Source organism: Pituophis catenifer, unplaced genomic scaffold (genome assembly GCF_029215685.1).
Source record: "Pituophis catenifer annectens isolate HBS135680 unplaced genomic scaffold, rPitCat1.0.hap2 SCAF_1, whole genome shotgun sequence".
NCBI lineage: Eukaryota > Metazoa > Chordata > Lepidosauria > Squamata > Colubridae > Pituophis > Pituophis catenifer.
In genome coordinates, this window is record NW_027256881.1 from 118,488,525 (window position 1) to 118,512,586 (window position 24,062).

A 24,062-nucleotide genomic window follows, 5' to 3' on the forward strand; every position below is an offset into this window, starting at 1 on the left:
TGGGTGGGCGCGGCCAACTTTTTTTTTTAACTTTTAAAACCATTTTTTTCTACAATCTCTTCAGCCAAAGAGATTGTTAAAAAAATGTTTTTAAAAGCCTCTGATGACCCCAGCTGAGTTGCCTGATCGGCAGAGGCTTTTTTTTCTTTTAAAAACATTTTTTTCTACAACCTCTTCGGCTGAAGAGGTTGTAAAAAAATGCTTTTAAAAGCCTCTGACGATCAGGCAACTCAGCTGGGATCGTCAGAGGCTTTTAAAAGAAAAAAAAGCCTCTGCTGATCAGGCAACTCAGCTGGGATTGTCAGAGGCTTTCAAAAGCCTCTGACGATCCCAGCTGAGCTGCGCGATCAGCAGAGGCTTTTTTTTTTTACTTTTAAAAGCATTTTTTTTGGGCTGAAGAAATTGTAGAAAAAATGCTTTTAAAAATAAAAAAAAAAGCCTCTGATGATTGCGCGGGTCAGCTAAGCACCCGCCACCATCGCTACTGGATCGGGCGATCCGGTCCGAACCGGGAGCATTTCACCCCTGCCCCCATCCCAGATGGGGTCAAAAAAACAGACAATGGTCATGACAGTGCAAATTAAATTCTGCCATTTCTGTACCAGCTGTAACTATCATCCTGACTTTTTTGCTGTCCCCTCCTTCCTGGATGCCTGTGAGTGGGGTTTGTGTATATGGCATGCTTTATAACAAATTAACACATTCTTCCTCCAGGGATTCAAAGCTGACATGTATGAAAAATCCAAGACTAGAAAAAGTTAATAAATGGAATTAAGGATTAATTAGCAAGTAGATTAATGCACTTTATCATATGTCACTTGAAATTATATTTTAAAATCCCAGATTGCACCAGAAAACTGATACATGGAATAAAAAAGTTACTGCAGTACCCTAAAAATCCTGCAAATTTTAAAACGTCATTTTCTTTAATCATAGTACTATAGTTGATGTATCTGATTAAATACTCTCCATGTCAAATCATTCCTGCAAAGCTAAGCCAATCTCCATATTTTAGCCTGGAGCAAATCTTTGTGGAATGTTTCCAAGCAGTAACAAGTTTCTAAGTATGCATCCTCGGGAATCTTTCAAAAACTGTCCCCTGGAAATGTAAAGAAACATTGAGTACTAGTTTTCACACAGAATTTATTTATTTATTTATTTTAAAGATGTATGATTTTTTTTTTTAGACCATGCAGCAAATATATAGATTTGGAAGGTATTAGATAATGGATTAAGGAAGTGGAGAATTTGGAATTTCAATTTTGAATTACATATTTTCTCATGGAAATTGAAGATTAGTTTGGATTTTCTTATGATAAAGGACCATGAAGGCTGGACATTAGAGCCAGAGGATAAAGAAAATGGAGTAGAAATCCTTGTTGCAAGTTTTTGAACACGTCTCTGCCATGTTTTTGGACAGAAAATGGATCAAATGCTTTATAAAATTGACAGCATATTTTAACGAAGTTCTAAAATAAGAATGAGCTGCAATGGATATCTATGAAATTAATTCGAGGGGGAATTTAAATGTAATACAAATGGATCTGATCGATGTCTTATTCCCTAAAGGCAGTGAACAGATATTATTTAACATAAAGGTTTTTCTACATGGAAATCAGTGAATGTAATATGGATCCTGGTGTTCTTAAATATATAAAAATAATCTTGCAGTAACTTAGTCCTTGTATAATGTTCTAAATAGTTTTAACATGTAGGCAGAAATCATATAGATGTAATTTCTGGAGTTCAGTAGGACAGATGTTTCATTCAAATTAATAACCATTTTATTAATAGAAACTCTAACAGTATAGATTTTTTTGAATTAACAGCTATTCAATATAAACAAAATACTGTGCAAGATCTTAGTTGTGCCAGTTTTGCCATTTGATCTAGTTGAGCAGTTCAAATGTTTCAAAAGGTATTAAAATAATACAAATAGCTAATTCTTTTTACTTGAAATTCTCTACCAATCACTGAGAAAACCTTACAAAATTACAGGATCCCAAATAGTTACTTGCTTACAGACAGTGATGAGATTCAACCAGTTCGGATGAAGCTGTAGTAGCGACACCTACTATTCCGTTCTATTTAGCCACGTTTTCTAAGCTGCGCGCATGCGTGCAAACCCCATGTGCAAGCAAAGCTCATGTGCGGAAGGTCGCATGCATGCTCACATTTTCGGTGCTGGGCGAACCAGTTGCTAAATTATGTGAAGCCCACCTCTGCTTACAGATACATGTTTGAATAATTCCTATTTTACAATAACTAAAACCAAATTCCATGACACTTTAAAGGATTAGCCATTTTCCAAGCATGTTTGCAAAATCAAATATTCATTTTTAATTTGATACAATAAATCACACTGCTTTGACTAATCGCAGCCAAATGGGCTAAACTGGTTGGGGTGTTTCAGTTCTTATAGTTTTAGACTTCTGTCCACTTCCATTAGGCTCTAATCTTAACACCTCATGCAGAAATGAAAGAAAGAGATAATACTTGAAATGGCTTACAATTCTAGGGAAAAGGTTTCCCATAAAACAATGGAAAAATAAGGAAAAGCAATATTTCAGACTGAACATTTTCTGCAAGGATCATAAGCAATTATTTGGTATGCTGTAACATAAGATATACCAGTAATGAGAGATATTATTTGTATATAGGTTGGATGCGGAGTTTAAATTTATTAGGATGCAATTCTTCCTGAGCAAAGCATTGAACATCACATTAACAGAAGTTAATCCAAATGGATTTTTCTCATGTGGGTTTTAACACAGCAAGAAATAGAAAAACAATTCTTAAAACCAGTAGAATGTGGCTAAATGTCATGCTCCTCTACTAAGGCATATTCCAGGATCATTTTCAAAGTACGTGTCATCTCTTTTCGGCTTAGCATTTCCTTGTTACTACAGCAGATATTTAAAGCTGCTTCTAATGTGTTCGTTGATCCAAGACAGCGTTACATAGTGAAAATATAAAATATATGGCACGTTCTAAATGTAAACAGACTGTACAGACAATGCTCAGCTTGCATCAAATGAATCTGCCTGGAAACCTCTCTATAGGTTTTCCAATCATAAAAGGAAGCAAAAATTTAATTCCACAGTGCTTCTGAAGTTGAATCAAATAAGCCTTCCAAGGCTCACTGGAACAGCGTACAAAAGAGCACTTAATGCTACTGCATGTTATTCAGCAGAGCAGCCAATGAATAATTAAGCCAGGCAAAAAGCATGTCCTGAACTCTGAAAATTGCCACTTTTCAAAATTATGCAAACTCATACAAGCAAAAATAACAAACAGGGAGTAACAAATACAGCAGCTGGCTTCACTAAATGTGTTCTTAGTATCAGCTGAATTGAAACAACAATAATCAGAATTGTGATTTTCAACTAATGTAATTATCAGGCACTGCAGTATGAAAAAAGTGAACATCAGATGTATGTTAGTTGTACCAAGCACAAGCAAAAGACCTCGAGTATCAATAATAATGTCCGTTACTTATTTTATTGTTCATACTTTTTATTTACTTGTTCTTTCTAAACTAATGATTCATAGTGTCATTAAGGCTGGACTATAACTGAGTGTAACACAGAAGTGCAGTCACTGAAATACAGGCACACAATCCAACCATGTGTTCAACCAGCAGATAAAAGAAACATTCTTTTGGTTTTTTTAAAAAAGTCAGGAACGGAGCAAAAGCCAGGAATGACAGATTATTTAAAGAATATTATCGTCAGGGAAAAGTCAGTGTTTTTTTGGTATATGTTAGGAAGCGAACAAAAGGATCACAAACAGAAAAAGAGGCCCAGACATAGCCTTTCTTTCCTTGTGAATCTAAAGCACAGAAGCAGAGAAATCAGGCTCTATTCACGTTGCACTGCAAACAGAGGCAGAGGAAATGATGTATCCCAAGAAATTTAAATCTCTTCTCAGTTCACATTCAAAGTGAGATGAACCGGCATAATTCTGTTGTAACAGAAGAAATAATTTGGGTGGAAGCAATCAACAACTAATGGTCAATATATAATGGCTGACTGCTAACCCAAAGTAAAAAAAAAAAAAGAGAGAGGGAGCTAAAATTATCATCATTTATGTGATGAGCACCTTGAGAGCTAGAGTGGGATGAAAGGCAATGATTTTACACTAGAATCAATGCTGGTCCATTAATAAATGAAAGTACTGTGTTCTGTGTTAGATTTAAAGAAATGTAGGTTATTGAGGTGAAAGTTTAACAGAATGGAGTCCCTCCTCCTCTCTCCAATTTAGACCAGAATGGTTGCCCCAGTGCCCCCTCCCCCCACTTTGGCCAATTATAGACTATTTATCAATCTTCATGGTTAGAAATAGAAAGAAGCCAGGTATGCTGAGGAAGGATTGGTTTGAGACAAGAGGCCAGCAGTCCTTCGTGAAAGGGAACTGCATGGATAATTATAAATGTGGAAAGTGGAGATAATGAAAAGAGAATACACGGAAAAGAATGGGATATAGAAAAGAGAATGTGACAAGGGAGGCGAAGAAAGAATAAAAAGAACAACAGAGAATATTAAAGGTAAGGAGGATAGTGTGGTGGCATGAAGTGTAATTGGGCAGACTGCAAGATCATCTGGGTCAACAGGTGGAGGAAAACAGATAAAATGGTAGCAGCAGCATTGCAATGCAAGCCTGCATCTTTTGGTTTTACGCTTTATTCCATGGGTGTCAAACTCAATCACATCCTGGGCTGGATTCTGATGTAGCGCAATGTTTATTGCAGTGGTGGGTTGCCCCCGGTTCAGACCAGTTCTATAGAACCGGTAGTAAAACCGGTGGGAGGCTCCGCCCACTGACCCTGACGTCATCAGAAGTGATCTGCGCATGCGCGATCCTGTTGCGAACCGGTAGTGAAGGTAAGTAGAACCCACCTCTAGTTTATTGCCTTCGCGGAGCTGGGGTGGGCGTGGCCTGCATGTGATGTATTTGGCCCAAGGGCCGCCTTTATTCCAATGAACTAGTCTGAGCCTAGTTACCAGAACTGACTCCTTCAGGATGATTAATCAATTTAAGATGGTATGCTCCAGACACCATACAGATTTGCTCAGATTTTAACAAGCACCTGGAAGCAGGATGGGCTGCTCTTCCCTGACGCTGGTTAGCTGTTAGGGTTTGGGATAAGACTGCACCCTTGCAACGTATGCCTGATCTCAGATCCCAAAGAACCTTTTGATTTACTAAGAAGCTCTAGGAAATGAAACAGTAGAGTATTAGGTATTGAAGTTATTTGAGTATTGGTACAAACTCAAGTAACTTCCAGGAGCAACTTGCAATATTCTCTGTCAGTTTCCTGACTGACTTTGCTTGTAGGAAACTGGCAGGGAAGAACACAAACAGCAATAATGTGACCACTGGATGCTGCAAATGTTTTAAGTGTGAGCTAGTTGCCAAATCACGATTATGTGATGTATATGTATATGTGTATATATATGTGAGAGAGAGATGAACGATCAGATAAATTATCAGCTATTATTACTACAGAAAGAAAACTGCAAGAAGACAACTAACACCCTACTCAGACTGAAATAATGAAAAAGTTATTATTTTCCTTGTGAATTCATTTTTTAGAGGAACCATCACAAACTTTTTACGTTGTTAACATTTCCAGCTGCAATGTCCATGCAATTCATGCTATTAGGGAAAAAATAGTCTCCCTCCAGCTAATCTCAATTCCTGATGACTATATACACAACTCCATATCACTTGCTTCAATTTTCCAATTTTTTTCCTACTTTCCAATATAAGCCCAGGCCCATGATGGCGAACCTATGGCACCCGTGCCACAGGTGGCACACGGAGCCATATCAGTGGGCACGCAAGCGTTGCTCTAGCTCAGCTGCAGCGCACATGCGCGCGCCAGCCAGCTGATTTTCAGGCCTTCTGGTCCCACAGGAAGTTGGGAAACAGACTGTCTACGGCCTCCAGAAGGCCTCTGTGGGGGTGGGATAGGCCCGTTTTTCGCTCTCCCCAGGCTCCAGAGGCTTTCTAGGAGCCTGGGGAGGGTGGAAATGGCCTCCCCCTCCCCGGAGGCCCTCTGGAGGCCGGAAACAGTCTGTTTGCTGACTTCCGGTCCCACTGACCCCCCCCTGTGCTCCCCCCCACTTTTGACACACAATGGCAAAAAGGTTAGCCATCATTGGCCCAGGCATTTCCTGAAAGTATTTTTCAGATGTTAAGACAATTCATATTTTAAAGCACAATTGTACAAAATATTCAGATGTAATGCTTCTGAAACTAGTCAAGTCAAGTGATCATAACTAAAACCATAAAATTGATTTTAGCCAAAAAACCAAGACTTGTAATAGTCAAAGAATTAAATATAAAAACTGCAATGAATTTGTAGCACTATGTACTATTAATTATGAATATTGATATAATCTTAAAATATACAAGTAAACCAATCTTACTTTTTCAATTCCTAAGTTTTTCAAAGGTTTTTCTGGTTCTTTGTCCCTTTTTCTCTCTTCTTTCTTCTTTTCTTTTTCCTTCTGTGGAAAGATGTTCCATTAAGCATTATATTGTATATAATAAATCTTTAAAATAAAATATCAGTTGTATTAACTTCTAAAAGTTAATTTAAACTTCTATTTCAGAAAGACATTTATTTCTATCAGAACTGCAATGGCTTCATATATTATGTATATGTGGGTCTGTATATGTATTATATATGTATACGTTATCTTAAGAATTATATTACAAGGCTGACTTGACCATATACTACATCTACATGCACTTCAAATATCTAGTATATTAAACATATCGTCCTTAATATACAGCAGAAAGACTAGAAAATTGAATATGTATGGCTGTTTTCCATCGGCTTTCTCCATAGTCTCATCATAGTCATCTTTTCCACTGCTATTGCTTTTGTGGGATTTTGCAGACTTATAGATCATCTTATTCTGAGATGTTTGGCTAATATGGAATTGATAGCATAGTTTAATGGTTTATTTAGCTGAAAATGATCAGAGATGGTATGGGAATCACTGCTCAGTCTCAATGTCATTACACTACAACACTTCTAAAAATCTGTATATCGCATTCTTATATCTTCTATAAGATATCATCAGAAAAACACCTAGAGCACTGAAACTAGGTCTCATGGTAATGCTGATAATACAGCATTATCTGTGATTTGGTGATTGGGATACATGTCATACGGATTATTATAACATATTCTATACAGGATGTCACTTTAAAGAGTTCAAAAACTTCATCCACATGCTTACCTGATGTGTACCTTAGGATCCCCATATCACTGTTTTTGAACCTATTGTCCTGGCTTCTAATTTGTTTCCAATACAATTGATAATGTTAATATTGATCAACAAAGGCTTCTATATCAATGAGCACATAATTCTGGCTTCTGCATTGCAAGGCTTCCTCTTTCTTTAGGACAGGGGTGTCAAACTCACGGCCCACGGGCAGGATGCATCACGTGCTGGCCACATCCACCCCCGGTTTAGCGAAGGGGGAAAAAGTTGCGATACGTCATGTGACGATGTGTCGTTGCGCGTTTGACACCCCTGATTTAGGAATAAGCTCAGAATCTACGTTTCCATCAGAGATTCATGTATGTCTCATGATGTAAAAAGGACAGGTTGGATAGTATATATAATAGAACCCTTTTTGTGGCACCTCACCAATTCCAGCCATTTTAATAATAACTATCTGTTATAGAGAGGTTTTTATTTTTGCCCTTATTTTACTATACTATTATTTTGTTAAGATTTTTTAAAAAATTGTGTTGAATGTCTTAACAAGCACAAGGGTGATTCAAAAAATGACTACATAACAATACATTTGCCTATGATTGTGTTAGTCTGACAAGGGATTATTAGTCTTCAGTCATTTTGATTGTTTCTGTAGGTTTCTTCCCCTCCCCCAAACCTTAAAGAAGTGAGTGGCCTGCAAATACTCTAAACAAGCAAACAAATAACTAAAAGCCTACAATTCCAATTCAAGCTCTATATGCAAACCCCAGTGGATGTAATTTAAACCGTGTTCAAGACTAACAAAGCAATAAAGAGGTAGTCAAGATATTGCAGCTGGCTCTCATTTTGGAAGTCATGTGGAATTGGCAATTTTATTATGTGGATATTTACAAAAAGACAGGTCTAGAAATCCCAAATCAAATCACTTGGAAATAGGTGTTACTGAAATTAGAGGATCTTATTTCAAAGAAAACATGTTCAGGATGGAGGATTACTAAATGAGTACACAGACGACTGAAAATGAGAAATGCATTCTACTAATTAATAATTCATTTTCAAAATTATGCCAGTAACTCGCCAATTCTGCTTGGAATCCATTATCCCCATAACAATATTTATTTTGAGGAAATCTAACATACAATTTAAGTTACAAATCTAGGTCAGACTTGTATGCTATTGTGAAATAGTTCAAGCTGACATGTAAAAGTCTAGGAAGAAATTCTTTTGGGATGGATTTAAAAAATGCAATATAATAACATTTAGAATTTGGCTTAAATACCTACCTAATACCTACCTAAGGCAAATTACCAATATATCTCAGAAATATATCAGAAGATAATTCCATATTGGCTGAATTTGCATTATGTAAGCCATGTATCACAGAAACCACAATGAACAACTAGAGCTGAATTCACACACAGTAAGCCATAAACAAATGTATTAGCCTGTACTATAGCTATTCAGAACAAAAGTAGAACACATCTGCACCAAACAACACAAACACCAAGAAGAGGGAATACCTCCATTTTGCTTTGCTCAGAGGCAGCTTGCAGAGAAGGAGAAGATGTTTGAGGTTGAGCAGCATCAGAGGAAGACATCTGTACAAAGCAGATGAAAGGAGAAAAGACAATATGACAGGCAACAGGAAAGCCACCAGCATATTTTATTGCTTTCAATTTTTGAGAAAAGAGAGAAGAGAAAAGAGAGAGGATAAGAGAAGAGAAGACACAAAACTAAGTTTACGCTAATTTTGCTACTGAAAATATTTTTAAAAAAATCTGTTTCAAACAAGATAAATGAGAGTCAATGACTTCCACAGTTCAACCTAGGATTTAATTGTAGATACAAAAATTAATTATTATATAGAATGGTACAGAGTCAACTGCCTTTTCAAAATTTACTAAAGACATTTTTAAAGGTTAAAATCCGATCAGGGTATAGTAAATGCTCAACAGATGAATCTGCTAGAATATAAAGAAAGAAATGAAGTCGGATAAGATCACATCACTATCACAAGAGAAAATAATTAAGCCTCTCATCCCATTGTTCAGTTTTATCCAGCATGATTCATGAATTATTAATGTTCTGAACTAAAAAAAGACTACTCTCCTATAGGAGTAGGGAAACAGGCAAAGGAATCTTTATTTTTGCTCATTCTAACAGATTTATTTTATAAAGGAAAAAATTAATAACACTAAATGAAATATATAACTACCAAACAGAGCCTTCTCTTTTGAAAGCAAGGAGAAAATGTTGTTAATCAACAAGAGCCTTTTAATCATAAACTAACAAGCATATTATAAGGAATTTTGTAATTTTGTGAGCATGTCTACATAATCCACAATCTGTTGACTATTTTCTGCTTTATCCACAGTATTACTCAGTCAGGGTAGGAATGCAAGTGATCAATTATTTATTTATTTGTTTGTTTGTTTGTTTGTTTGTTCAACTTGTATGCCACTTTTCTCCGAAGACTCAAGGCGGCTGATGTTCATGATACAATATACAAAAGCACAATCAGAAGACTTCTCTGGGTAGCAATGAAGTTTAATTTCTTCCAAAATTCGTTATCTCAGAAATTAGACAGGAAAGACAACTTCAAAATGATTTCTTCTGATATACATATTCTAAGTATATTCCATTTGTTGTCTCCCTACTGCGTTGCCTCCTATTCAGTCCAACTAGAATTGTAGCAACTCATGCAGGTCTTGGGACATAGGATTCTTATGGATCTTACACTTTCTCTTATTGATAATAACAGGATCATATACTTTTATACTTCAAGGAGCAAAGATATTGTTACAAGAAATGGAAAATTAATTTTGTAACAACAGACCTTAAACCTTACACTACCATTTACAATGAGTTCATAAGTAGCTTTACTTTTCCCAATACAGAAAAGGCATTCAGAAAAATTAAAGTACAAAATGATTTAGAAATGTGACAGCTGTTTCTGGTGCTAACAATATAGCTGGGGCAGTGGTAAGAGACTGGCCTAGAAACAGAAGACTGTGAGTCCCAGGTCTCTTTTAGGCATGACAGCCAGCTGAGTGACTTTGGGCCAGACTCTCTCTCTCTAAACTCACAGGATGAATTGTTGGGGGAAAAATAAAATGCAGGAGTATTAGATGTATTTGCCACCTTGAGTGATATTAAAAGGTGGAATAAAAAAAACCCTATTATTATTATTGTTGTTGTTCATTGCACCGTCAGTTAGATATTCAGACTGGGTTTGGCATTTTTGTCTACCTATCGAGTCCTTACAAGGAACTACTATAGGCAGGATGAATGTTTGATGGGGTATTACAGATATCGTCACAGGATGGAAGATGTTCTCAGTAAAGCCACCTTTTGCAATTGACTGATGGCGAATTTGTCAATGCCAATGCTGTTCAAGTGGTGTTCCAGTTGTTTTGGTATTGCACCCAAGGCACCTATGACTACTGATACTATCCTTGCTTGCCTTTGCCACAGTTGTTCTATTTCTATTTGTAGGTCTTTGTATTTTGTTATCTTCTCCGGTTCTTTCTCTTCTCTTCTGCTGTCCCCAGGCTCTGCTACATCCACTATCCAGACTTTTTTGTCCTTTTTATTGACAGTTGTTAAGTCTGGGGTGTTATGTGGCAGGTGCCTGTCTGAATTCTAAAGTCCCAGAGCAATTTAACTTCATTTTCTATGACTTTCTCTATTTTACGGTCCCATCAGTTCTTGCTTGCAGGCAAATAATATTTCTTGCAGATCTTCCAATGCACCATTGTTGCTACTTTGTCATGCTGCTGCTTGTAGTCAGTCTGTGCGATCTTCTTGCAACAGTTTACCAGATGGTCCACTGTTTCTTAAAGCTTCTTTGCATAGGATATTATTATTACATTATTATTGTTGTTGTTGTTATATTAAAAACAGCAATAGCAATAACCCTATATTGTACCAGAAGAATGATTACTTAGCCAAATACTGGATCTACTTTGACTGGCAGTAGCTCCTTCAGAAATGAGCTAAACATTTTCATAGGCTTGCTGTCACCTTATTTATCAAATATAATGTTAGGACTGGACTGGCTGGCTCAGGAATTCTGGGACTTGAAGTCCACAAGTCATAAAGGAGCCATAGCTCCCCACTCCTGTTCTAAAGAGTCCTATCTCAGTCAGGACAAGGTGGCTGCAGAGACATCTATGCCACAATTGCTATACTATGACAATAGGAAACATTTTTTTAAGACTTACTCTAAAGCAGGCTTACTCAATATGAGCACTGATACTGTGAACATCAACTCTCAGGATTATTCAGTCAACATGGTTATTGCTGAGACTGTTTAAGTTGAAATAGGCAGTCCTCAACTTGTGACTGGAACTGTGATGTAGTTGTTAAATGAGACACGCCTGATGTTAAAAAGCTCTATTTGCCATGATCATGAAGCAAATCACACATTCATTAAGAAGTGAATCAGGTTTCCCCCCATTGACGTTGCTTGTCAGAAAGTCCCTGGGAAGGTTGCAATGGCGATCACATAACCAAGGAGAAATCGTGACAGCCGTAAGTGCAAGGACTAATCACAAGTCACTTTTTTCAGTGCTACTGTAACTTCCAAATGGCCGTTAAATAAATGGTCGTAAGTCAAGAACTACTTGTCATTGAAATTTAGTCATCTGAAAGTCTGTTAGTGTGAGGAAGGCTGCTTTAGGTATGCCAGCCTTCTCAATTTATTCTTCCCATATGGCTCACAGAAAGGCCATATCTAACTTTTCTAACTTTTTTTCCTCGTTTCCAGCATCACTGGACACCCTATACCAGAGATAAGCAATACTATCAGTATGCATGCAGACAGTTCTACTAATACTGCCTCACAGGGCTATCTGCCTCAATTTATTTTCTTAAAGAGTCCATTTAATTAATAAACGGCAGATAAGTGCACTATAAAGCAAAGACATTAGCATCATATTTATCTAGAATAATGCTGCTGGAGTTTGTGCAGAGCTCAGAGGAATTTTTGAAAAACAAACTGGTGAGTAGTGCAGACCAGTACTTTTATGTGGAAGTGAGACTCCTTGTTCAGGAAAAAAACAGAAATTGAAAGGATTTGAGGTAAAAGGAGTGGGAGTGTTTGCAGGCTAACAAGGACCTCTTATCATTTTTTCCCCTGATAAATGAGTGTCTTGTGATCAATCATATTCACTATGATAACCATTTTATAAGGAGAGAAGTTTTCCTGCTTCCATGATGAGACCATCTATAGCCGTGATGGCGAACCTATGGCACACAGTGCCCTCTCGGTGGGCACGCGAGCCATCTCCCCAGTTCAGCTCTGTCGCACATGCATGCGCGCCTCCCACCGGCCAGCTGGTTTTTGGGTCTCTGCTGCGCTTGTGTGTGTGGAATGTGCGCAGGGCCGCACACGCATTGCATTTTGGGGGTTTGGGCACACGCTTATGCATTCGCGTGTATCCACGCAAACTTTGGGCACTCGGTCCAGAAAAGATTAGCCATCACTGATCTATAGCATGCTCTTTGAATTACAAAAACCTCAAAAGTTTCCTGAAACTGTTCTACTACAGCTTATATCCTTTGACTACACACTATTTTTAATAAAGGCAAGTTGCAATCCTACAAGGAAAATCTAATGTATACATCTACCGGTATTCTGAATAGAACAATACTAAGGAACTATAATGCAGAAAATTAGGTATTAAGTTCCCACTTCAAATGCAAGCTACATACAGGTAGTCCTCAACTTACAATCATTTGTTTAGTGACCATTCAAAATTATAACAGAACTGAAAAAAGTTATTTATGACCGTTTTTCACCGTTATAATTTTTGTAATGTCCCCATGATCATGTGATCAAAATTCAGATGCTTGGCAACTGGTTCATATTTATGACTGTTGCTGTGTCCAGCATGTGATCATCTTCTGACAAGCAAAGTCAATGGGGAAGCCACATTCACTTAACCTTGTTACTAAACAAATGCAGAGATTCACTTAACAATTGTGTGGGGGAAAGGTTGTAAAAGGGGGCAAATCTTACTTAACTATCTTGCTTAGCAATAGAAATTTTGGGCTCAATTGTGGTCATACGTTGAGGACTACCTGTAATTTCTTTCATAGTTGATTTTAAACCAAAGCTTATAACCCTAGCAACAACAGGACATACCAACCTCAACTGTGTTTTTGGTTGGTTAATAAGAGACAAAACTAGGGCTAGACAAACATTTATTCTGATCTGAAGTAATTATTTTACTTCCTCAAATTCTTTCAGCAGCAATGGATGTGACAAACTTTCACTATTTCATTTCATTCATACAATTTTGACAAGCTGCCTGTAACTAATTTCCTATTGATTTTCTCTGATAAATTATCAGATTTCCACTATGAATTAATTGAAATATTTCTTTCATTTTGCATTACCAATAGCACGTCTATCCTGTCATTCTTCTGCATTGTGTTTCCATACCCTATTGCCATGCCCTATTCCAATTTTTTCCACTCTTCTTATAGCCCTTAAACTAATGTAAGTACCTAATGTATTTTTCTTAAGGATTAAGATTTAAAGCTAGATACTATTTCAGGTTCTATAAACTGTCTAACAAAAGTAAAGCACTTAGAAATAGTGTTCATGTTTGACAATATACAATCCTGTATATTTAGAGGTGAATTAAGCCCTCATATATCCATCAAGGTAGTTAATGTTCTATATAAGTAATATCAAGTATACTGTTAGTAGCAATGGAGTTAAGCGCCATACTAAAATCTGTTTTTCTTATCATGGGATTACATTTCTGGTATATATTTAATACCTCTTCTTGAATGTATCTATTTATAGTATTAATATTATTAATAAAATATTATATTATAGTAATTATAGTAATAATATATCTAATACCTCATAGTATGAATAATATAAATATATTATATTAATTATATAATTATTTTTTCATATGCTTCAAGTAATTCAGAGAAGAGTAATATTTACTTACACTGGTGACATGAGTTGCATTTTTGTCATAGTATTTTTTCTTCTCATATTTATCCCTGATAAAAAACTCCACAGCTCTGAATAAGTTAGTTTAAGGAAAAGACAAAATAAGAAAACAAAAAAAATGCATATATTGCATGAATACGTGCATGCGTGCACACACACAAGCCAGCATAAAACAACAGATTTTTTCAGTGCAGAAACTGCAATTTTATATAGTATTTCTAAAGCCAGAACTGAATTGCTTCAAATTTAGGATGCCTATTCAATTTTCATTAGCATTCTAGAATGTTCTTTTACATGTTTGATTTTGTAAAAGCACCTTTTAATACTTTTATAACCTTAGTATAATCATCTTGATACATAAGACAAATACTACATCATACTTTCTCCAATATTTTTATTCAATATAAATTTACATATATATTTACTAATATAGCCTCACTTGCACATATAACCTTTACAAAACTAGTATTTTACCATTTCGCGTCAAGGGGCTAAAATAAAATAAATTCTTTTTATCATTCCAAGTATATTCAGTAAATTTCACTAATGGGAATTAGAATTTATGATGGGTCTAAAGCTTTATTTCAACTTCTTACTTATTGGATTCACTCCTTCTCAACTGGTTTGGAAAACTAGAGGCATGAGGCTGGAATACTGGCGGATCAGAAAGATTGTTTTATAAGACAAGACAAATTTAGTTTGAGTTCAACCAATTTCCTCAATATAAATTTTTCTGCATGAAACTTAAGTTTCCGAACTTTCCATTTCCAAAATCCAGCACCATGGTTACATTCTAATGTGCTATTAATATGATAATTTTAGCTCTTTATTTTAAATAGGCCACATGTACAACAGACATCTTTAGTAACTTTATATTTAAGCAATGGGGCACTTTTTCCTGTCTTCAGTATTCTTGAAGCAAGCCTCCTAAGTTCTTTTAAAAAATTACTTTTACACCTTTGAGAATCTTGACATTTATATTTGTGCAATATGCATACATCCATTTTAACATCATCATCATATATAACTACTCCAATTTCCCTGAAAAGAGGAAATGCAAAAAAGGATACTGATCTGTTTGAGGTCTTCGAAAGTTTTCTGGTAAATTAGCTTCATAAAGTAATCTTGCCTTGGTATTTCCCATTTCCTGCATGCACTAAAAGCAATGACAAAAAAAGTTCAGTTTAGTTTAATGCATGTTAGGATAAACTTGCTGCTATAATAACCATTTTACATAAAAATCATTATAATAAGGCAGAATGGGACATATTCATGAGTAAACATGTATAAATGTCCAGGTTACTACTTTCAAGCTAATGATAATTCCCCTAATATGATAGCAGTTATTGTAACTTTTTAATAGTCTTCTTCAAAGGTTATTATGAATGTAAGCCTCTTTGCTCAGTCTGAGACATCCATGATAGACAGAGCAGCCTCTCACTCCATCAATATCCCCATGAGGGGCAACGCAGGCACAGATTTGTGCAAAGAATGAAATCATCCCTCTGTGGAGACAAAAAAACCTGGTTGTTTTAAAACTGTGGGAACAGCTCCAGTTGCTGTTAATCACACTGGGAAAAGCATGAGACTAAATTCATTATCCATAGACTCTGATTAAATTTTGGCATTTCCAAGAAGCTGGGATGTCCAGAAGTAAAACACAGAACCAGATGCTTTAGGTAGTACTATTTCTGTAGAAATTGGTAATGCATCTTGTGGGGAATTACATATGGCTTAATGGCTTGTTTTTAAACTAAATTGTTACTGTCCTATATTATTATTGTTTGTTTGTACCAACTACCGAACTCTGTGCAATGTCAGTCTGTGTTCATAACTAAGGCTGAGTATGACTGAATAATTTAATGTTACAATTTGAATCTCAGTCTAATGTCTTTATAAGCAGTTTTTCTTTACAGTAATGGTGTTGGACATCTTGGGTCTACTTGGGGCACTGTATTTTCTTTTGTAAATTTCTTTTCAGCAGCTGTTATCCTGTGATGGGAATGATTTTTGGTGATTTATCTATTCTACCATCTGTATTTGTATTTTAAATTAAAAGGTGTTCATAAATGTTATCCTTTTTTCTTTTTCAATAAAATTCATTTTTGTTTATCTCTTGCGAGATTGGTCTGTTTTCAAGGAAGGGCAGAATCTTTTAGCAACACAGATCTATGCTATTTGACTAGAAGGCTAGACTGCTAAAATTATTTCAATTCTTATAGTTTGATCTTTTAATCCCCAGAAGGACATCAGTGGATATGAGTGTGCTATATCTCTCATAGGAAGATTAGGCAAATGAAGTTTGTTCGGTATCCTGCTGGAAAAGAGATGACAACAATAGGAATTACCAAGACACTATCCAAAGCAGAAGGCAGGGCCAGCAGGTAAAGATTCCAAGTCTTCTTGGAGGCAAAGTTTGAGAGCCCCTCAGCATTCTAATATAGCCTCAGCTACCCACTATAACAAAGTAGCAAGGTTGAATGCTTTCAGCAACAGAAACATTTAATGCTATAACATTTTTAAAATCTATTTCAGCAACATATCTGTAATCTTATTTTAGCACACACTTTAGAATGTCTTGATTTTATAATTTAGAAATATTTATTTTAATATCTTTTACTGTCATTTTCATCCATTTTAATAAGTTAATAATTAGAATTTCTGTTTTTAAAACTTTTCATAGGCATAATGATTAAAATTGGTTTTTCAGGCTCAGTGAATTTTCAATTTTGTTTGAAAGCCACATAATAAAAAATAAATAATTCTATACCCAGATTAGAAACATCTGCATAAATATCAAACCATATGGTAGCAAATAAGGATGATCTTACTGCATATTATTCTTTCTGCTTGTAAAAGCAATAGAACTGAAAACAGACATAAACATTTTACAAAAATTATACAAGCTTGGAGACAAAAAAAAAACCTAATATTAGGTCACCATTTTCTGAACATTAAAAATTGATGGATAAGTATTTTACTACCTGGAACATTAAACTGCAAGCTTGAAAAACTAAACATTCAGACGCTAAAGTGCTCCAAATTTTCTAGAAGTAATCAAGTTCAGAATGTGCTATTCTGACCTGCCAGAACACTTGAAACAGACCAATAGAAAGTCAGAAAATTTCTGGAATGTTTGGAATTGACTAAAATAAGAACAACCTGTTGTGAGTCAGAACCTTTTGCACAACCTATCTTTTGCTAATATCCTTGGTTGGTTTGTTATTTTTAAAATTCTTTCAAATGAGCAAGAGTATTCCTTTTTATTAACATATATTTTGAAACAAACTCTCATAATACAAAGTTTCTCATAATACAACTTGGATGAAACTTTTTAACCTGTATTTGTTCTGGTGTCCATTGGTCCAAATTGACAGACTTGACTCTGGATATATGCACTCCCAGATTTCGATGTATTCCAGCACATCTGATACAAATAAAGACACCTGTATTCCAGGAAGCCCATCGTGGACCTAAGAGAAATGTATGAAAATTAAACAACTGTATAATACCAAAAGTATTTAAATATCTATCTTTCCATCCATCCTGTAAAAAAAAGAAAACTTTTTTTCAGCCTTTTCTAGATTAATTAACAATCAGTGTAAAGTCCCCAGAGCACCCCTGGATCATATCCCTGAAATTCAGTAGTATAATACCCACTCTGTTGCACTGTGAGATCTTTCTACTTTTATTTTTTACAAATCACCTCAACATCTAACCTTTTGGCAGTATAGAATCGAAAAAAATATCAAATAAAAACAAAAGCAAAAGGAACACACAATTGACACAAATCATGCAAATGGCAACCAGAAAATTTTAATCCTGCATAAGAGCAGGGTACAACAGGGCTGTTTTAACAGCTTTATGCAATGCCAAAAAGGAAGGGGCTACTTGAACATCTGGAAGCAAGGAGGTCCATACATTGACTGCAACAGCTATTGCCCACAGCTTCAGTAGAATAGGGATTTAGAGTTAATTTTTTTGCTATGTTCTTGCCAGACAGGCATATTTAAATATGGCAACCATCACTATGCAATAATTAATCTTTGTAGGCCATCAACAGCAGTCTGAATTGAGCTTATGTAATATTCATATAATGATGACACCACCCCCAAATCTCCAAATGATTTATCCCAGCAGATTATGTTAAGCAACATAATATAGATGTTAAGTGACGGGGGGGGGGGGGCATTGAACCCTATCGTACTCTTTACTGAAACATTCATGGCCTTAAACACTGTCCTTCCTATCCTGATTACAGACCACAACTGCCCACTCACATAGAACAGAGGTACAAGGGCCTTGCTTCCCAGCCCCTGTAGGCTGTGTAGGAAGATACTATGCTTGATGAGCTATGTGGCGCAGGGGGTTAGAGTGCAGTACTACAGGCTACTTCTGCTGATTGCCAGCCGACTGCAATTTGGCAGTTCAAATCTCACCAGGCTCAAGGTTGACTCAGCCTTCCATCCTTCCGAGATGGGTAAAATGAGGACCCAGATTGTTGGGGGCAATATGCTGACTCTGTAAAACCGCTTAGAGAGGGCTGTAAAGCACTGTGAAGCGGTATATAAGTCTAAATGCTATTGCTATTGCCAGTTTCAAATGTTGCTGAGAGGACTAATAGAACCAACAGAGCTGCACTCCTTGGATCAAGGTCCAGATGGACATTTCATCACTGGGTCTGAATCTTGACTGGCAGGAATCTAGATAAACCATTTTTTTCCTAGAATTGTCTGTAGTTGTTAGACCCTTGGCAACCTAAGGAAACGCTTTCTAGAAAGTTCTTTGTTGCTAGTAGGGTAATGTAAAATGAAATCTAAAAGCCTACCAAAAATAATTCTCCCACACAACATACTGTATACCTAGTATGATTAAGGTGGAATTACTCTCTTAAATTCCCCCCTCCCCTGGATTCAAGAATCTTTTTGAAAACAGCCCTGACTCTCCTGGTTTTTCCATCTAGGTTTTCCATCACAGTTGCTGAGCCTAGTCTACCATCTTTTCAAAAACCATTGTTAAAATGTATCAAAAACAGTTGGGTCAAAGGAGCATGTCCAAGGGAGAAAGAGGCACAAATACATCTTTTAAAATAGATGGCATCACACACACACACACACACACACATTTTTAAAAAAGCACTGAACATTTCCCAGATCCAGCTGCTAACCATCTCCACCCCAACTACCAGATGGAACCAAGGAGAGACGATCAAGCCTACAAGTGGCATAACTCACATCACGGACGATTTTATCTATTATCTTTGGCTTAGGAAGCTCAAACGGATCCAGATAATTATATTAGACCCTGTTTCGCTCATCCCATTAACTTTATCTGCCAAGAGACTAACAGAATCATCCAGGCATCCTTCTTTATAAAGGTCCAGGTAATCCTGAACAGGCCTGCCAAGTGGTAATCTGCAAACAATAAGCACAGTGAAGAGTTCTGCTCTTATTGGTGTTTTATAGACTTAAAGACAAACTCTTACAGTGCTCAGCTACATCCATTTTGGATAACACCATCAGCAGAAAGCGTTTAGGAAAAAAATTGTAATGAAATAAATGTAGAAATAAATATGATAAGGATCTGTAAATGAAAGTACATCCATTTCCATTTGGAAACCCACCCAAGCCTACTAAAAATGCAAAATGTTTTAAGATTTTCAGAACTGCCACCTGATGACATCACCCCATTTATGGGACACCTGCAAGGAAGACAAGTGTTGCACTCAGCCAAAAAAAAAAAACCTTTTTGACCTAGTTAGTCCATTTCCACATGTACAGCAGACAAGGATTCATGGATTAAATGAGCCCCATCTCCATCTTTCTGTCAAGATCAATTATAGACAAAATGTCACCAGAAACATTAGTTCAAATGGAAAGATTTAAGCTGTATTGTCTAGTAGAAGAGAAGTCTGTAGATGAAGTGCTGTCAAAACTGTAGAAGTAGACAATATACAATCTGTTGGAAATTGTAGGTAGCCTGTACATGTCCTGATTTTTTCCAAGCAGTTTTATTTCAAGTCTTAATTCAGAATTTTTGAGTCCTACTGGACATAGTAAGGCTGAAGAATCTTGAATCAAGACCGAAACATACAATGTTGCACCAGCAAACAATTATAAATTGTCCATTTCAAAGTAAAGCGGCTTTTGTGTCTAACCCTCCAGCTATTTTTTTTTCTATAGCTCCTTAGGATTTACAGTTAATATGTGTGAAAGCTCTTCAGTCAGCACACTCCCCTGTTATTGATTTTTGTAAGCTGCTCTAAGAGTTTTCTCCAGTTGAAGAATGGGATAAAAATACTTCTGATGATTATGTTGTTATCCTGGTAGAGAGCTGCTTGTTTGGTTAAGGCAAACTTTCTATCTTCTCAAGTGGGTTTTAAGAGGTTTATTCAGACATTGCTAGAATTGAAGTTGCTTATCTGTTTAAAGTGTTTCTACCAATCAATCCAGAAGGCTCCCAGAGAAGCTAACAGAACATTAATAAACCATAATGCAAGACGTACCTAATCATATCATTGAAACGACATGAGGTAAAGGAAAAGGGAGATTAGGACAAAGGCAGAAAAACAACCGCAAGACCAATTTTTAAAATTAAAACTCTTATGAGAAAAACCAAGGGATAAGACCACAAAATGGAGCTGGTTTCTCTGCAGTCAAGCAGAAGGAACTACTCTGAACCAGAACACAAAATCAGAGACTTAGATTCTCCTTGTCTTTAACTTATACTTTTTTTTAGACATTTTTATGGCTACCATTCAACTATTTCAACTTAAGAATGATTCAAAAAATATATATCAGCATATGTATTGTACAAGAAGAAATAATTGTTATTAGACAGTCTCCCCCCCTCACGTTAAAGATAAATCAATTTGTTTTGACAATATGATCTAGTCAAGAATGGAAGTTACAGTTAGGTCCTAAAAGCCTAGAGTCTCTCTAGTCTAGGAAGATGGCCAATGTTTAATTGGATGTTTAATTAGTCTCTCGAGGGAGATGGTCAATGTTTAAATATGATATATCAAAATAAATACATAAAAAACTTTTTTCTCCCAAATTCTGCATACAAAGAGCACAATAATAATTTATGTAAGTATACATCATTTGTAAAGCAAATAAGATTTCTCAGGAAACAACTGAATGAAAAACTGCTGGTGACCTTCTACCGCTGCATCATAGAGAGTATTTTAAATTATTGCACCTGTGTATGATTTGCCAATTGTACAGCGGCAGATAGGACAGCACTCCAGAGAGCAATCAATGTGCCAGGGCTCATTGGTTGCCCTCTCCCCTCTTTGGAAGAGCTTTATAGCTCCCCCTGCCTTCAGAAAGTTCAAAACATTCTTAAAGATCCATCTCATCCTGGGCACCCTTTTTTTGAACTATTACCATCTGGCAGACGGTACAGGATAATAAAAACAAGGACAAATAGGCTGAAAAACAGCTTCTATCCCATGGCAGTAACTATATTGAATTCTACTGTATAATGCAATATTAATGTAATATCAGGTTTTCAATTTAATTGCATAGAATGTGAAGGATGTGTGTTTGTGTTTTATTTTTATAGTTATAATGTATACTGAAGATGGCATTTAATTTCATTGTATGAGGTGCAATGACAATAAAGTAAACTAAACTAAAAATCCAAGGAAACTTTATCAGTTTTGTACAATTAAAAACAGAAGAGAAAAAGATACAAGTGACAAATATTACACCTTCCTCCCTATTCAGCGAAGAATTGTCTTCTTGGGTGGATGAATCTTCATAGTAAGTCCAATGGCTCATTTTCTATTTACTGTGGCTCATAGGCATGCTTAACTTGAGCAGTCCAAATAGGATGAGAAGCTGTTGAGCAGATTATAAAACATTACTTGTTACAGCATTATCCGAGACCTGCCAGTTAAGTTTGTGGTTTCTCACTAAGGAATAGAGGGCCATACTGTTGTCCTTCAAATAGTGCTCAAGGGAAAACTGGTGGAAATGGTAGCTAAGAAGACTGTTCTCTTTGGTGACTTGGTCTATTTTACCTACCACAGTAGCTGCAGTCTGGTTCTTGAAGCAATGAGCTATGCATAAAAGACCCTGGGGGGATGAGGTAAGTAGGTAATCTGACCAATATCAGTCTTTGATTCTTTTGAGGTAGAATTTGCTGGCTCCCCAAATGTCCAAGTTGTCCCACTAGCATCTCTAGGATTATGGCTGGATGTGGGTAGAAGGACAGACCTATATTCAGGTGTGGTGGAAGACAGCTACATATAGAAAGATCACACACAGTTTATTGCTGATTGATCAAGTTGAAAAAATAACACAAAATCTTTTAGGATCAGATGGAAATTCCTGGGAGGAAATGAGGGGGAGTTCATACAAATAGGTGGAGGCTTCAGAAGTTAAGCTCCATGCAGGAAATTTTTGACATGTGAATGTGTAGAGATGGATGATCCCAGGGAATCTGCAATGGAATCTGGCACTTTAATTTATTGGGTTGCAAAAAAGATGTATCTGAAGAACTGTGGCTATTATATATCAGATCCTCTTGCTGCACTGGCAGAAGCTGTGCTAGTAAAGTGAGAAATTCAGATCTGCTGTGGTTTCAGAATAATTTCCCTTTATTACAGATACTGTAAAAGAAAGAAATATTTCTACGCTGAATGATATAGAAAACTATGATTCAGAAATTACTTGATAGCTGACTGGATATTAGACATGCCTTACAGTCTAAAGAGGAAAGCATTATCTAGGCAGCCCAGATATTGAAATCTCAGGAATCTCTGGTGAGAGGCAAAAGAGTATCTGCTTCCTGTATGTCCAGGAAGGCTAGCTATTCTCTTAATTGAAAGTAAGCTAGGATATTTAAGGAACCGCCTCTCTCCAGTTATATCTACCCATTCCATGAGATCCAGTAGAAGCATAAAATGGGTCCCATCTACTCAGTAATGTCATCTGACAGGACCCAGGAAAAGAATGTTTTCTGCCATGGCACCTGCTCTTTGAAACATCATTGTCCCCAAACTAAGATTGGCACCTACCCTTTTGGCCTTTACAAAGAGCTTTAACGCTTGCCTTTTGCCATCTTGTCTGGAAATCCAAATGCAGTGATGAGGATCTTGCTAGGTGGCTACACTGTTAGTAAGATGGGCACTGTCACATATTTTTAAATGCTTTTTATGGTTTTAATCTATGTAGCATTAACTACACAGATTAAACTTGTGTCTGTTTTATTGTTCATAACCTTCAACTGGGTGAAACAGTGCATCCCAGGATAACAATTCCGGAATCAACATACTCGAAATGGACTATCTTACAGAAAGTGTCCAAAATCTGGAACCAATGGCTCCCATGGGATTGAAATTAAGACAAATCAGCCGGGGTCATGCAATCATCAGTCTCAGCACTCCCTGCCAGCTTCAGAATAACAGTTGGAACGGACGTTGCTTACCTGAACGTCCCTTCTGGGCGCGCTGCTGGAGAATCCAAAGCGTGAGTTATCAATAGTCTGTTAGCCAGAAACTGAGTGTATGTTCCTTTAAATTGTTGTCTTGGTTCCGCCTCCTTCGCTCAGCTGGTGTCAGTTTTGTTCACGAAGATGGAAGAAGTAGATCAACTGTAAGCCATAATCGGAAGCAACCAGACCTGGAATACAGAGCCAACTGGGTTGGGTTGGATTCTTCAGCAGCGCGCCCAGAAGGGACGTTCAGGTAAGCAATGTCTGTTCTCCAGCGCGCTGCTTGGAGAATCCAAAGCATGGGATATACCCAAGCAAGTTCCATTAGGGAGGGACAGAAGGAAGGTCCAGGGAAGCCGCTGAAGATATAACAGATTGGAGGACACGGTGACCAAAGGATGCTT

The 24,062-nt window shown here is 36.6% G+C and overlaps 1 protein-coding gene across 3 annotated transcripts in view; it reads right to left on the reverse strand.

The window, feature by feature from the left end:
* The window catches only part of SMAP1 (small ArfGAP 1), a 60,713-nt gene that overhangs the window by 19,670 nt on the left and 16,981 nt on the right, over positions 1 to 24,062 (reverse strand). For 2 of the 3 annotated variants that reach the window (XM_070932910.1, XM_070932908.1), the window contains exons 2-6: positions 17,557 to 17,690; positions 15,288 to 15,373; positions 14,213 to 14,288; positions 8,762 to 8,839; positions 6,435 to 6,515 (exon numbers count right to left, since the gene is read on the reverse strand). In XM_070932910.1, coding sequence (XP_070789011.1) covers positions 6,435 to 6,515; positions 8,762 to 8,839; positions 14,213 to 14,288; positions 15,288 to 15,373; positions 17,557 to 17,690 — 455 coding nt within the window. The remainder of the gene's footprint in view (positions 1 to 6,434; positions 6,516 to 8,761; positions 8,840 to 14,212; positions 14,289 to 15,287; positions 15,374 to 17,556; positions 17,691 to 24,062) is intronic. The other variant, XM_070932909.1, reaches the window with a different exon arrangement.